Here is a 15,977-nt window from a genome sequence, read left to right as displayed (position 1 = left end):
TTTGTTGCCAGTGTGATGTCTCTACTCTTCACTATTTTATCGACATTGGTCATTGCTCTCCTCCCAAGAAATAAATATCTTCTGATTTCCTGGCTCCAGTCTGCAACTGCAGTTATCTTTGCACCTAGAAATACAAAGTCTGTCACGGTCTCCACGTTTTCTCCCTCTATTTGCTAGTTATCAGTCTTGTTGCCATAATCTTGGTTTTTAAAAAATATATATTTAACTTCAACCAGGGCCATAGCCAGAAAAAAATTTCAGGAGGGGTTGAAATTTCCGGGGGGGGGGGGGGGGTTGAAAATTTCGCAGGAGGGGGGGTTCAATAGCCTGCAGCTCTGCCCCTGTCAACCACCTCCACCAAGTCTGGCCTCCTTAATGAGAGCATTCAACACTCCCCCCCCCCCAACTTGGTTGCTTCACTACATTGGCTATTGCTGCAAGTAATGACAGTGTGAATAAATTGTCAATATTTGCCTGAGATAGTGCTTGCAGTTCTGGAGGGACTCTTAATTTTTTTGCATCTCATAGACTTAGCATGGGGATTTGGTTAACCAGTTAAAATTCATGAGTAAACCAGGTTTTTTTTAAAAAATCTGAAACATCCGCTACAGGCCTGATTGCAACCCAGCTTTTGCACTTTCTTCTTTCACATTGATTAGAAGGCTTCTCAGCTCCTCCTCACTTTCAGCCATCAAAGTGGTATCATCTGCATATCTAAGGTTGTTAATGTTTCTTCCAGCAATTTTCACCCCAGCCTTGCATTCGTCAAGCCCTGCACATCGCATGATGTGTTCTGCATACAAGGTGAATAGGTTGGGTGAGAGTATACAACCCTGCCGTATGCCTTTCCCAATCTTGAGCCAGTCTGTTGTTCCATGGTCAGTTCTTACTGTTGCTACTTGGTCCTTATACAGATTTCTCAGGAGAGAGACAAGGTGGCTTGGTATCCCCATACCAAGAACTTGCCACAATTTATTGTGATCCACACAGTCAAAGGCTTTAGAATAGTCAATAAAACAGAAATCTATATAAATAAAAATGTAATGTTTGTTTGTGGGATTGACATAACTCAAAAACCACTGGACAAATTGACACTAAATTTGGACACCACACCCTTAACAGACCAACAAGTGACCATCACCCATAAAACCCCCCTAAAAAGCAGCAGAAAGTACTTTAAAACCCCCAAAGCTAAATGACAATACAGATGCAGATGGCCAGCTTACTAACCATGAAGCCCTTGCTCTGCAGAGAGCAGGGATGCACCTCTCTCAAGCGGTGCCTGAGACAAACTCTTTTCCAGCCTATGAGCACAAGGAATGAAGGAGGGAAAGGGGTAAGAAAGGAGAGAAGGAGTGTGATGGAGGCTCCTTCTTTGGAAGCTTTTAAACAGAGGCTGGATGGCCATCTGTTATGGGTGATTTGTTTGCAATATTCCTGCTTCTTGGCAGGGGGTTGGACTGGATGGCCCATGAGGTCTCTTCCAACTCTTTGATTCTATGATTCTAGGGAAAGAGGGAAAGAAGGAAGGAAAGAGGGAATAAAGGGGGAAAAGCAGGGAAGGAAGGAAAGAGGTAGAGAAGGAAGGAAGGAGAGAATGAGGGAGCGAAAGAAAAAGGGGATATGCAGGAAAGAGGTAGAGAAGGAAGGAAAAAACGAAGGAAGGAAAGAAAAAAAGAGAAGGAAGGAAGGAAAGAGAGAGGGAAGGAAGGAGAGAAGGAAAGAAGGAGAAAAAGAGTGAGGGAAGGAAGGAAAAGGGAAAAAGGAAGGATGGAACCAAAGAGCAAAAGAACGAAGGAAAGAGGTAGAGAAGGAAGAAAGGAGGGAAAGGAGAAGGGAAAGAAGGGAAAGACAAGGGGGGAAGGAAGGAAAGAGGGAGGGAGGGAGGGAAGGAAGAAAGGAAAGAGAGAAGGAAGGATGGAACCAAAGAGTAAAGGAAGGAAGGAGATAGAGAAAGAAGAAAGGAGAGAAAGGAGAAGGGAAAGAAAAGGGGGGAAGGAAGGAAAGAGGGAGGGAGGGAAGGAATGGAGAGAAAGAGTGAGGGAAGGAAGGAAGGAAAGGAAGGAAAAAGAGAAGGAAGGATGGAACCAAAGAGCAAAGGAAGGAAGGAAGAAAAGAGGTAGAGAGGGAAGAAAGGAGAGAAAGGAGAAGGGAAAAAAGAAGGGAAAGACAAGGGGGAAGGCAAAAAAGACTGAGGGAGGGAAGGAGAGAAAGAAAAGGAAAGAGAGAGGGACGGTTGGCCACAGCAACGCGTGGTGGGTACAGCTAGTAGATCAATAAATACGGTATATAAATGCCCAAACATGCATGACTATATGCCTATGCATGGGAAAGTCCCAGCATGGCTAGTGATAAGGCACCTTGTAATGCGCCCCTCCTGCCTCCAGGGGGCAGCGGTATTCTCCATTGGTCCTCCTTGTTTCCCATATCCCTATTGGCCGCCCGGCGCGACTTGCCACACAAGATCCCGTTCCGGACCTCTCGCGACCTTTTCCACGGCTCCAAGATGGCGGTGAGTAGCTGGCTTCAGAAGGGCTCCGCCGGGGGGAGGCCGACAATCTGCCGCCATCCTGCCGCCACAGGGTCTTTTCCGGGAAGGGTTTCATCCGGAGGGACGGGAAAGCGCCGGGAGAAGGGCAGGCGAATCTTAGAATTGGGGGAGAGCCACATTGGCCAAGGATGGCGCCGGGAAAGCGCCCAGGCCTTGCGGGGCTCTTCGGCCATTGCTGACCAGGCTCAGTAGTCGAGCTCCAATCTCTCTCACAATTGCATTTCCTCCTTTACGTTCTGTATCTTTGGGGAGTCATCCACATGGGTGGGACAGAGGACATCTACACGCTAGAATTGATTCAGTTTGACTCCACATTAACTTCCCTGGCTCAGTGCTATGGATCCTGGGAGTTGCAGCTTAATGAGGCCCAAGCCTGGCAGACAAGGCTCAAGACCGTGCGAAACTATAAATTCTATGATACTAAAGCTTTCAGTCATAGCAGATAGAGAGGGATCAAACTGTATCAATTCTGCTGTGTAGATGCACCTCGAGAGAGTGACCCCTTTGCTTTCTAATGATCAGGCGAACACAGACAGAAACAAAATTATTCAATGGGTTGCTGTGAGTTTTCCGGGATGTATGGCCATTTCCAGAAGCATTCTCTCCAGACGTTTTGCCCACATCTATGGCAGGCATCCTCAGAGGTTGAGGGGCCTGTTGGAAAATAGGCGAGTGGGGTTTAAATATCTGTGGAATAATGTCTAGGGTGGGAGGAAGAACTCTTGTCTTCTTGAGGCAAGTGTGAATGTTGCCAATGGCCACCTTGATTATTCTGGAATTCTATACAAGACTCAATCAGGGCCAGCTAACACCTCCCAACAAAGGGTCCCCATGCAGGAAGAAGCCATCTCTCCTTATGAACCATCTAGGAACTTAAGATTGTCGGGGATGCCCTGTTCTCGATCCTGCCTTCCTCGCAGGCGCATTTGGCGGGGGCGAGAGACAGGGACTTCTTAGTGGTGGCCCCTCGGCTGTGGAACTCCCTTCCTAGGGATATTAGATCGGCCCCGTCCCTCCAGCTTTTTCGGAAAAGAGTAAAAACCTGGCTCTTTGGACAAGCTTTTGGAAATGCAGCATAACAGATAAACACAAGAATATGAAACGAGGCAGGGATAATGTGAAAATGTAGACTGGGAGGTTGGCACCCTCAATAGCAGGGCATATAGTTTTAAGAGGACAGCTTATGAAGGTTCACACGAGGACAAATAATTTGCTCTGGGTTCTAAAAAGTTATACAAAAGTCTCTAAAAGTTTTTAAACCCTAAAAGTCTATCCTGTTGCCCATTTTAACTTTCAGAGGCTCACAACAGCCTCATGATGCTTCACTATCCCCTCTTACTGAGGGCCCTTCCACACAGCCCTATATCCCAGAATATCAAGGCAGAAAATCCCACATTATCTGAGTGTGGACTCAGATAACCCAGTTCAAAGCAGATATTGTAAATCTTCTGTCTTTATATTCTGGTATATAGGGCTGTGTGGGAAGGCCCTTAGTGATGGAAAGATTAAGATGTAAACCTGAAACTTTCTGTAAGGTGAAGCATATGTTTTTACCCCAGACAATGGTTCTCCATTCCCTTGTCTTTAAAGGCGGTCTCTTCTCCCCACCTTGATGTATTGCACAAAGTTTTGGAAAATGTGCCATAGTTCTGAGGAGCAGTGTAATGAAATGTATTAGGATATGCTTCTGGTATTTATACTTCTGGAAATATGTTGCCAGCCTTATTATGTTTTAACAAACTGCAATTATTTCCTTTTATCAGGTGTTCCAACTCTCTTGTTGTCACTTAGAGACTAGATCAGGGGTCCTCAAACTAAAGTCACTTTTCTTACTCATTCCTCATGTTGATTTTTGGAAAGATACTCTGGCCCTTTCCACACAGCTGAATAAAATCCCACATTATGACCTCACTACCTCTGAGGATGCTTGCTATAGATGCAGGCGAAACGTCAGGAGAAAATGCATATGGCCCTCCAAGGTCATTTACCCGGCTGTCACTCACGGTCAACCTAAGTCTAAAATGACTTGAAAGCACACAACAACAATCCTCTAATCACCTCTCAACAAAAGTTTGCTCTAGGCACTGTCAGGCCATTATATGCTAATCAAGGTGGTCAGTTGAAACATTCACACCTAGCTCCAGCAGACAAGAGTCCTTTGTCTCACCCTGGTCATTCCACAGACATATAAACCCTTTTTCCTAGTTCCAACAGACCTCACTACCTCTGAGGATGCTTGCCATAGATGCAGGCGAAACGCCAGGAGAGAATGCCTCTAGACCATGGCCATATAGCCCGAAAAAACCTACAACAACCCAACAACAATCCTATCTCATCAGTTAAAAGCAGGCCCACACTCCCCATTGAAATACTAATATGTTTCTATTTGTTAAAATTGTTCTTCATTTTGAGTATTGTTTCAAAGGTTTTACAGTTTTCAACCAACAATGGGGCGCATTAACTTTTCTTGCTACCCAAATACAAAAAGCTCCAGCTAACCTGCCAACAATTATAACAGAGGGCCCTTCCACACAGCCATATAACCCAGAATATCAAGGCAGAAAATCCAACAGTATCTGTTTTGAACTGGGTTATCTTGAGTCAACACTGCCATATATTCTGGCCGGCCCAGTTTTATAGTGTCTCGATGTATTGTTACTGTTGTTGTTTATTCTGCTTAACTGTTTTTAATTTGCTTTAGGTATTGTATTGTTGTACTGTGTTTTGAGGCTTTGGCCTATGTAAGCCGCATCGAGTCCTTCGGGAGATGCTAGCGGGGTACAAATAAAGTTATAATAATAATATATATTCCAGTTCAAAGCAGATAATGTGGGAATGTATTGTTCATGGCCGGAATCACTGGGTTGTTGTAGGTTTTTTCGGGATATATGGCCATGTTCTAGAGGCATTTTCTCCTGACATTTCGCCTGCATCTATAGCAAGCATCCTCAGAGGTAGTGAGGTCATAATGTGGGATTTTATTCAGCTGTGAGGAAAGGGCCAGAGTATCTTTCCAAAAATCAACATGAGGAACGAGTGAGAAAAGTGACATTTTCACTTCAATCTATATAAATAAAAATGTAATGTTCGTTTTGGGATTAACCACTGGACAAATTGCCATCAAATTTGGCCACAAGACACCTACTAACCCAAGGAGTGACCATCACTCAAAAAATTGATTTTGTCATTTGGGAGTTGTAGTTGCTAGGATTTATAGTTCAACCATAATCAAAATGCATTCTGAACTCCACCAATGATGGAATTGAACCAAATGTGGCACACAGGAATCCCATGACCAATTTGGACACAATTCACCTATCAGCCAACAAGTGACCATCACTCATAAAAACACTGAAAAACACAGTGGAAGGGACTTAAAAAGCCAAAAACCAAAAAATACATTACAACACATGCGCAAAACAACATACATATACACAAACACGTATATACACAAATATATACACACACAAATACACAAAACACATATACACAAACTGGACCACAGCAATGCGTGGCAGGGGACGGCTAGTAACTAATATACATGTACCAAGTCTCATAGCAGTCACAGTAGTCTTGGTTATCTTTAGGAGCCCTTACTTTTAACACTTTGAAAAGCACTATCAATGCACCCCCGACATATGACCATTCAGCCTCTGTTTAAAAGCCTCCAATAAAGGAGCTTCCACCACACTCTGAGGCAAAAGGTTTCACTGTTGAACAGCTCTCACTGTCAGGAAGTTCTTCCTAATAGTCAGGTAGAATCTCCTTTCTTGTAGTTTGAACCCATTACTCCATTGAATCCTTGTATCCAGAGCAGCAGAAAGCAAGCCTACTCCCTCTTCCTTATGACACCTTTTCAAAGAGTGTCATTTTCTCTCAGCCATATCAAACTCGCCAAGGGCAGAAGTAGGTAGTGACAGTAAGGCAATATATTTGTAGTGTAAATCAGGATTCTAGCAATGAGAACTGAGCATGAAGATCTCACACAATGTATTAATATACTCTATTTGTGTCCTGCCTTTCTCTACCCTGAAGGGGACTCAAGGCGGCTACACATTTTAAGAATTAAAATTAAATGCACATTAAACCATATAAAACACTAGCTGTTCCCTTCTACGCGTTGCTGTGGCCCAGTCTGTTGATCTGGAAAATAAAGTAATGAGAAAGTTTTGGTTTCTAATATATGTAATTTCTTTATGCTTGCAGGTAAACTATTTCTTGCTGTTTCTTTGTCAGTGTTGATGTGGGTAGTGTCTGGTTTGCCCACCCTGGAACATGCAACATATCATTGTCTTTCTCTAGGGGTCCCTTTCAAATCTATGATACTCCATCTGTGTGTGTAAATTATTATCTATCTATCTCTATCTATCTATCTCTGGGTGGATGGCTCTTTGTCAGGAGGACTTTGATTCCGTTTTCTTGCCCTGATGAAGGGAGTGGGATTAGATGGCCTTAAGTATTTTCTGTTGGTCATGGGGGTTCTGTGTGGGAGTTTGCCCCGATTCTGTCATTCGTGGTGTTCAGAATGCTCTTTGATTGTAGGTGAACTGTGAATCCCAGTGACTACAACTCCCAAATGTCAAGGTCTATTTCCCCCAATCTCAATCTGCGTTCATATTTGGGCGTATTGAGTGCATGTGCCAAGTTTGGTCCAGATCCATCATTGCTTGAGTTCACAGTGCTCTCTTGATGTAGGTGAACTACAACTTCCAAACTCAAGGTCAATCCCCACCAAACCCTTCCAGTATTTTCTGTTGGTCATTGGAGTTCTGTGTGCCAAGTTGGTTCAATTCCATCGTTGATGGAGTTCAGAATCCTCTTTGATTGTAGGTGAACTATAGATCCCAGAAGCTACAACTCCCAAATGACAAAATCATAATTTTTTGAGTGATGGTCACCCCTTGTGTTGTGAGATGTTTTGCTGCCAAATTTGGTGTGATTTCGTTCAGTGGTTCTTTTGTTTTTAAGGTACTCATTATGCACAGAGCATTATATATATTGAATTCACGCTTAAAATCATGCCATCCTCAATTTTAATCCGGGGCCCTTCCAAAGATCAATTGCACATATTTTGAGGCTATTATCGCACTATAGATTAATCTCCAAAGGCTTGACCCCAGAGCCAGGTTTTCACTTTCCTTTTGAAGGTCAGAAGGAGGGTGCTGCTCTAATATCACTGGGGAGGGAGTTAATGTATAGAATGACCTCTTTAAAGCAGAACTGCACAATCTGTGGCCCTCCAGGTGTTTGGGCCTCCAACTCCCAAAAGCCATAGCCAGCTTCTCCAGTGGTCAGGAATTCTGGGAGCTGAAGTCCAAAACACCTGGAGAGCCACAGGTTATGTAGGTCTTCTTTAAGGTATGAAGATTTATGTTGAAATGATGTGACTTTCAAACAGGTGATAGTGAGGGACCAGCCCAATATGTCGTTTCTCAATGACATAGACTGTGTACAATGTTATGCCATCTTGTATCAACAGTACTTTCTTGTTTCATTTCTTGCAGCAACAAGAACAGGTTGAGAAGGAGAACCCCATGCGGGAGCTGCGCATCCGCAAACTCTGCCTGAATATCTGTGTTGGTGAGAGTGGAGACAGGCTTACCCGAGCTGCCAAAGTACTGGAGCAGCTCACGGGGCAAACCCCTGTGTTCTCCAAAGGTAAGCTTGTCAGGAAACTATCACGAAAGCTTCTAGTGAGTTTCAGTAGCAGAAATGCAAGGGTTTCATTAAAGTTCCTCAGAGTTCACTCTACCTCAAGCTCCATGTTCCACTTCAGGTGTTACATATTGCATTCCAGTTTTTGTGACTTTCAAAGTAACAATAGATTTTAAGCAGAACAATTTATGTTTTTAGTTGTGTGTTATCTTGTCTGCATATGATTTGTATCCAAATGTAGACCTTCTCTTTCCACGCTGCTTGTCTCTTGCCTTTCCCTGAGTGTTAGGAAGACTTTTTCCCATTTCAGTATACCACAATGTAATCCTCTTCCTGCAATTTCACTCAAACTGACTAAAAATTGGCGTGTTCTGCAGCTCGATACACCGTCCGCTCCTTTGGGATCAGGAGAAATGAAAAGATTGCCGTCCACTGCACTGTGCGCGGGGCCAAAGCTGAGGAGATCTTGGAGAAAGGCTTGAAGGTGAGCTCTCGTTTCTGGACAAGTTTTCACAGAACTTGCCTTCATTTGAAAGGAGGGCAAGTTGAAAAGCTGATGTCTCTGTTTCAGGTGCGTGAATACGAGCTGAGGAAGAATAACTTCTCTGACACCGGCAACTTCGGTTTTGGAATTCAGGAGCACATTGATTTGGGCATAAAATACGATCCCAGTATTGGTATCTACGGCTTGGACTTCTATGTGGTTTGTATTCTCATCTTACTTTTTTGCATTGTTAACGATAATCTTGGGTTTTATGTTGTTATAGCAGAAGTGAGCAGAGGACTTGGTCCCCTGAAGGCCTTTTTGCACTTCTCAGCCTCTCTATACCCACAGTCCAATTTCTATGACCCCTCTTTGTTGTTAGTTTCCTTGCCATAGACTGTTTAGTTTGATTTTAGGTAAAAATTGGTTTTTTAGTCTTCTTTTTTAATATTAAAAACTCATATCTCTTCTTGGGGTTCATCAGGCATAAAGTCTGTTGTGTATTTTATGTATTTTATTTAATTGTATAAGTTTTATTATGTTGCTATGCCTTGACTTTGTTATATCCCCCCCCCCCAAAGTCTTTAGGAGAGGCGGGTGATACATAAAATGTATTATTATTGTCTGTAGATTTTTACACACAATATGGGGAATGGGTTGATGTGAGTTTTCCGGGCTGTCTGGCCATGTTCCAGAAGCATTCGCTCCTGACGTTTCACCCACACCTATGGCAGGCATCCTCAGAGTTTGTGAGGTTTGTTGGAAACAAGGCAGGTGGGGTTTATATATCTGTGGAGTGTCCAGGGTGGGAGAAAGAACTCTTGTCCGTTTGAGGTTAGTGTGAATGTTGCAGTTGATCACCTTGATTAGCATTGAATAGCCTTGGCTGCTTCGTGCCTGCGGGAATCCTTTGTTGGGAGGTGATTAAGTGGCCCTGGTTATTTTCTGTCTGGAATTCCCTTTTTTTGAGTGTTGTTCTTCATTTAGTGTCCTAATTTTAGCCAGAATTTGTTCATTTTCATGTTTTCCCCCTTTGTGTTGAAACTGTCGACATTCTTGCGGATTTCAATGGCTCCTCTGTGAAGTCCGACATAGTGGTTGTTAAAGTGGTCCAGCACTTCTGTGTTCTAAAATACCGTATATATTCGAGTATAAGCCAACCCGAATATAAGCCGAGGCACCTAATTTTACCACAAAAAACTGGGAAAACTTATTGACTCGAGTATAAGCTGAGGGTGGGAAATGCAGCAGTTACTGGTAAATTTCAAAATGAAAATAGATATCAATAACATAACATTAATTGAGGCATCAGTAGGTTAAATGTTTTTGAATATTTACATAAAACTGTAATTTAAGACTGTCCAGCTTAAATCATTATTCTAATCTTCAGTATAAATGTGCTTATGTATCCCTCCAATAATAATAGAGAATAATAATAATAATAATAATAATAATAATGAAATCTAGCATATATACCTCATTTGCTGTGTCATACTGTGTTTTTGTGTCAGGATGATAATAATAATAATGATAATAATAATAGAGTAAAATAATGGAAATAACAGTAATAACAGAGTAAAATTATAAATGCAGTAACAATAAAAATAAAGTAAAAGAATAAATGTAATAATAATAAAGAGTAAATAATTAATACTAATAATAAATAGAGTAAAATAATAAATGTAATAAAATAATAATATTGTAGAGTAAAATAATGTAAATATTATAATAATATATTAAAATAATTCATGTAATAAAATGATACTAATAACAAAGTAAAGTAATAAATAACCTTGACTCGAGTATAAGCCGAGGGGAACATTTTCAGCCTAAAAAGGGGGCTGAAAAACTAGGCTTATACTCGAGTATATACAGTAATATGCTGTGTCCAGGTTGGTTCATCAGGTGCTCTGCTATGGCTAATTTCTCTGGTTGAATTAGTCTGCAGTGCCTTTCATGTTCCTTGATTTGTCTCTGAGCAATGCTGCGTTTGTTTGGTGGTCCCTATGGAGACTTGTCTACAACTGCATAGTATACAATAGACTCCTGCAGAGGTGAGAGGATCCCTCTTGTCCTTTGCTGAACGTAGCATTTGTTGGATTTTCTTCGTGGGCCTGTAGATAGTCTGTATGATGTGTGTCTTCATCAGCTTCCCTATGCGGTCAGTGGTTCCCTTGATGTATGGCAAGAACACTTTTCCTCTGGGTGGATTTTGTCTTTTCCTGTCTTGCTTTTGGTCTTGCAGCTCTTCTGACGCCTGTGGTGGAGTCTCCATTGGCCTGTAGAGCCCAGTTTAGGTTGTTCAGTTCACCTTGGAGGAAATGGGGTTTACATATTCTTTTTGCATGGTCTGCCAGAGCTTTAATTATGCTTCTTTTCTGACTTGGGTGATGGGAGTTTTTATGTAGGTATCTATCAGTGTGTAGGTTTTTTGTAAACTGTGTGGTCCAATTGTTGATTGGGCTTGCGGATGATCAGGACATCTATAAATGATAGTTTGCCTTCATTTTCTTTTTCCATGACGAATTGGATGTTTGGGCGGATGCTGTTGAGGTGGTCCAGGAAGTTGTTGAGTTCTTCTTGGCTACAAATGGTGGTGTCATCCACATATCTGAACCATATAGTGGGCTTTTTGTTGCTGTTTCCAGGGCTTGTTTATCAAAGTGCTCCATGTAGAAACTTGCTATGATTGGGGTGAGAGGGCTCCTGATGGCTACTCTACCTTTCTGTTCATAGAATTCATTGTCCCACTGGAAGTAGTTTGTGGTGAGGCGATGGTGAAACATAGCAGACCACCTGATGAGCCAACCTGGACACAGCATATTATTTGAGAACACAGAAATGCTGGACCATTCTAACCACCACCATGTCAGACTTCACAAATAAGCCATTAAAATCCACAAGCATGTGGACAATTTCAACCAAAAGGAAGAAACCATGAAATTGACCAAAATCTGGCTACAGTATTTAAAAACTCTAAAATCAGGACAGTAATTAAGAGCAACACTCAAAAAGTAGGGGAATTCCAGATAAACAATCAGGGCTAGCTAATCACCTCCCAGCAAAGGATTCCCCCAGGCAGGAAGCAGCCAGGTTTTGAAGTTGCAAGGCTATTTAATGCTAATCAGGGTGGTCACTTGCAACATTCACACTTGTCTCAAACAGACAAGAGTTCTTTCTCCCACACTGGACATTCCACAGATATATAAACCCCACTTGCCTAGTTTTCAACAGACCTCACAACCTGAGGATGCCTGCCATAGGTGTGGGCGAAATGTCAGGAGAGAATGTTTTTGGAACATGGCCATACAGCTCGGAAAACTCACTGCAGCCTAGTGATTACAGCCATGAAAACCTTCAACAACACAATATGGAGAATGTGTCTTTGGCTTCGCTTGCTTATGGGTTTCCAGTGACCTTGTTCATTTTGCTTTATGTTTTGGTATCCCATCTGATAGGCAAGGATTTGCAGTGGGGAGCGTTCTGATGGTTGCACCAGCTTCCTCCTGAAGGAGGAGGTAGAAGCATCCGCTCTTTGTCTCAGCCAGAAGCTAAATGGACCTCCTTCACCTGATCCAGAGGCTGGCTCTTAAAGTGGATTTGGGGTGGAGGGGAGGTGCTGGCTGTTAAGGTGGCCTGTGGTTCCATAGGATCTGTGTATACAGACCAATCATAGATGACAAATTCTAGAGAATTTCAGTAAAGAATATCAACCAATTATTTTGTCTTGGAGTTGCACTATATAACAAACCATAGGGAAAAGTAGGGAACTTTATTCGATAATAAAAATCCCCATGCTGCTTCCCCAAATTATAAAGATCACACAGCAGCCTACCAAATTATAATGATGACACCACCAATACAGATTAGCTCCCCAAAAATATAGAGGAAGTATGGTTGTTGAAACCAACTGTATATTTAAAAGTGAGATACTGGGAACCACTGGAACTGAGAGACTTAAAATGATTCTTTAAAAGATTTCCGCTGCCACCATATTATGAATGAACAGGCTGAGGTATTATTGAGAGGTTGTTCAGTAACACACTCTGTGTTACTCTGGTTTTCTTAGAGGCTGGTAAAAAGCTGACTTAAATAATGCTTTGACCACAAAGGTATTCACACTGAAGCTGGTATAAGTTGATAAAAATAACAAGAAGGTTTATTGAACAGGCTTGAATAATTCAGGTACAATTGCTTATTGGTTTCATTAAAGTTCTGGCATACAAAGCTTGTGGTTACGTTTAAGAAGAGATTTTTAAACTTCTGGGTTACAAGTTTCAAGACAGAAAATTACTTCAGGAAATGAATCTCCGAAAATAACTCCCACAAAAATCCCCCTTAGGAATCTAGCCAAAACCTCAAGTAGCATTCCTTAGACCACCAACAGGGTTCTGCCTCACACAGTATTCTAGCTATACTTCTCTATAGCTACCCTGAATACTAAACAAAAGACTGACCCAAAGTAGTTCTTCAAAACCCGAAACTGTTCTGATTAACACCCAACATCTTCGTTCTACCCTTTCCAAGCTCCAACTCCAAACTCAACTGGCCATCTGAGAACTCGAGCCTCAGATTAAAAGTCACTTTTTTCCTTTAGATTACTTAGGCTCCACCCCCATCATTCTAACCAATCCTAGCCTTCTGATTTTCCCTTCAAGACTAGAACACGCCCCCTTAAGGCAAACCTAACCTAAGATGGCGTCTCCCTTCTCTAAAATGGATGCCGTGGCTTTGCCAGGCGCACCTCCTTAGGCCTAAGCTAGCTTGCCAAGGTAAGGGATTCATTACACACTACATCTAAATGTAATAGTATCTACTGCTTGTCATCTACCATATCAAGCTTTTAAGTTCTTCTAGTTGCCTTCGCAATCACCACTCTGTCATAATGAGAATTTAGCTGGAAAGATTTCTTAAAATTGATGTCTGAGAGTAAATAAGATTTATTGTTAACTGCTGTAGGTTCTGGGCAGGCCCGGTTTCAGCATTGCTGACAAGAAGCGCCGAACTGGGAGCATTGGGGCCAAGCACAGAATCAGCAAAGAGGAAGCTATGCGGTGGTTTCAGCAGAAGGTAAGTCCTGTTGACGGAAAGGAAGATTTTTGCTCAGCTGTGTTGAGCTGTTCATCTTAGTAAAACGTATCTAAAGATGAACTCTTCACATCTCCAGTGATGCTGTGATCAATCAGAAACATCTTAATTAAGTGTGTTAGAGTTCCAGTAAAAATAGCAAGGAATTCCTGAAATTTTCCATACAACAGAAGTGTGTTTCTAGTTGCCTTCCACATGTTCTAGGACTACTCAGCTACCTATCTGAGGCCATGACTGTTGGTTTGTTTTTGGTATTTCCCACATTCCTGGTTGTTTAAACCAGGCATGGGCAAATTTGGGCCCTCCAGGTGTTTTGGACTTCAACTCCCACAATTCCTAACAGCCTACCGGCTGTTAGGAATTGTGGGAGTTGAAATCCAAAACACCCGGAGGGCCCAAGTTTGCCCATGCCTAGTTTAAACCATATATAAGCTAGGTTTGTGCTGAAGTAAAGTGAGAATTTAACCCCAAAAGAAGCTAAATTCACACTTCTTTTGGGGTTAAATTCACACAAATTTTTGTCATGAAGTCTCATGAGATGCAAATAATACTTGAAAGGCCACACAGCACATTTAGAGTGGCTTTTATCGACATCTCTTCTTTAACAATCTTGTATAAGCAAGCTTATGCCCTCTTTCTTTTGGGGGCACAGAACAGCCCTTTTTAAAACAGTTGAGCTAGTAAAACTACATACATTCTTCCTGCCTTACCTGTTCTATGCACAAAATATTACTTTTCCCTTTCTACTGTTGATAGGAAAATGATGTGAAGATCGTTACACACTTTTATTACTTACTTCTGGTACCTTTCTTCTCTTGCAGTATGATGGCATCATCCTTCCTGGTAAATAAATTGATTCCTCTATTCAAAAAGAGCCAATAAATTTTTTCCACTGTTTCAGTAGTTTGCTGTTGTGTGTTTTGTACTGGTTCTCTTCTGAGATGGCTGGGCCCTTCTGTTTGCATTGTTGTGTTTCTCCTCTTTTTACAAAAAAACCCCACTATGAGTTGGAAGAGACCTCGTGTGCCATCCAGTCCAACCCAATTCTGCTAAAAAGCAGGAAAGTCGCATTCAAAGCACCCCTGACAGAAGGCCATTTGGAATGTGTCCAGAGGGAGACTAAAATGATCAAGGGTGTGGAGAACAAGTCCTATGAGGAGTGGCTTAAAGAGCTGGGCATGTTTAGCCTGCAGAAGAGAAGGCTGAGAAGAGACATGATAAGGGCCATGTATGAAGATATGAGAGGAAGTCATAGGGCAAGCTTGTCTTCTGCTTTCCTGGAGACTAGAACGCAATGGAACAATGGAATAGGAAAGAAGATTCCATCTGAACATGAGAAAGAACTTCCTAAGGGTGAGAGCTGTTCAGCATTGGAACTCTCTGCTCCGGAATATGGTGGAGAAGGGAATGTGAATCAACCCATATTGAGTGTGCACTGATAAGCTATTAAGATAGGATAAACATCTTTTTTAGGAGCTGAAAAGTGTAGTTGTAGAGTATTATGATTGCTAATAGAATGATTGCTAGTCTTAAGGCTTCTGGTAAAAAAATGATATGGGAAGGATTTTCCGGAGATCTTGGAGGGCTAGTGTTATATTGTAATTTTGTTAGGTGTGCTGTCACTTCAAACCTATAAACAGATCAATTTTGAATGAATACTGGGATTTTTGGGCACTTGACCATTTTCTCAGTGAAGAACCCTACAGCAGCTTCTTTGAAATATTTTCAGGAAAAACAATTACCTATGTACTCTAGTAAAAGTTGACCCGAAAATAAGCTGAGGCACCTAATTTTGCTACAAAAAACCTGGGAAAACTTGTTGACTTGAGTATAAGCCGAGGGTAGCTGTGTAAAGTGGAAAATTAGCTGTGTAAGTGGAAAAGTAGGGTCAACAAAAACAATATGCTATCAACAATTACTTAATAATAATAAAACTTCATTTGTATCCTGCCCTATCTCACCATGGGGACTCAGGCTGGTTTCCAACATAGTAACAGGCAAACATTCAATACCTATATAAACACTGCAGAGCTAGATGTAGATCTATAATTATATATACTAATTTCACATATGCATTTCCCCCTAAAATGTTTGCAAATCCTCTCTATATGTGCATTTCCCTTCTGCAATATTTGCAGACCCTAAATATCTATATTTATTCTTCGCGGATTATGTGAAATACGCACATATGGGTTTCCC

General features: G+C 41.8%; 1 protein-coding gene across 1 annotated transcript; it reads left to right on the top strand.

The window, feature by feature from the left end:
* The first annotated feature begins 2,408 nt into the window (after window positions 1–2,408).
* Window positions 2,409–14,681, top strand: RPL11 (ribosomal protein L11). The gene is made up of 6 exons (XM_060784619.2): window positions 2,409–2,512; window positions 8,056–8,209; window positions 8,584–8,690; window positions 8,778–8,909; window positions 13,650–13,760; window positions 14,600–14,681. Exons 1-6 carry the CDS (start codon window positions 2,507–2,509, stop codon window positions 14,627–14,629), a joined length of 540 nt encoding a protein of 179 aa, XP_060640602.1. The 5' UTR covers window positions 2,409–2,506; the 3' UTR covers window positions 14,630–14,681.
* The last annotated feature ends 1,296 nt before the right edge of the window (window positions 14,682–15,977 follow it).

Source organism: Anolis sagrei, chromosome X (assembly GCF_037176765.1).
Source record: "Anolis sagrei isolate rAnoSag1 chromosome X, rAnoSag1.mat, whole genome shotgun sequence".
Classification (NCBI taxonomy): domain Eukaryota; kingdom Metazoa; phylum Chordata; class Lepidosauria; order Squamata; family Dactyloidae; genus Anolis; species Anolis sagrei.
This window is presented reverse-complemented; position numbering and strand designations above follow the sequence as displayed.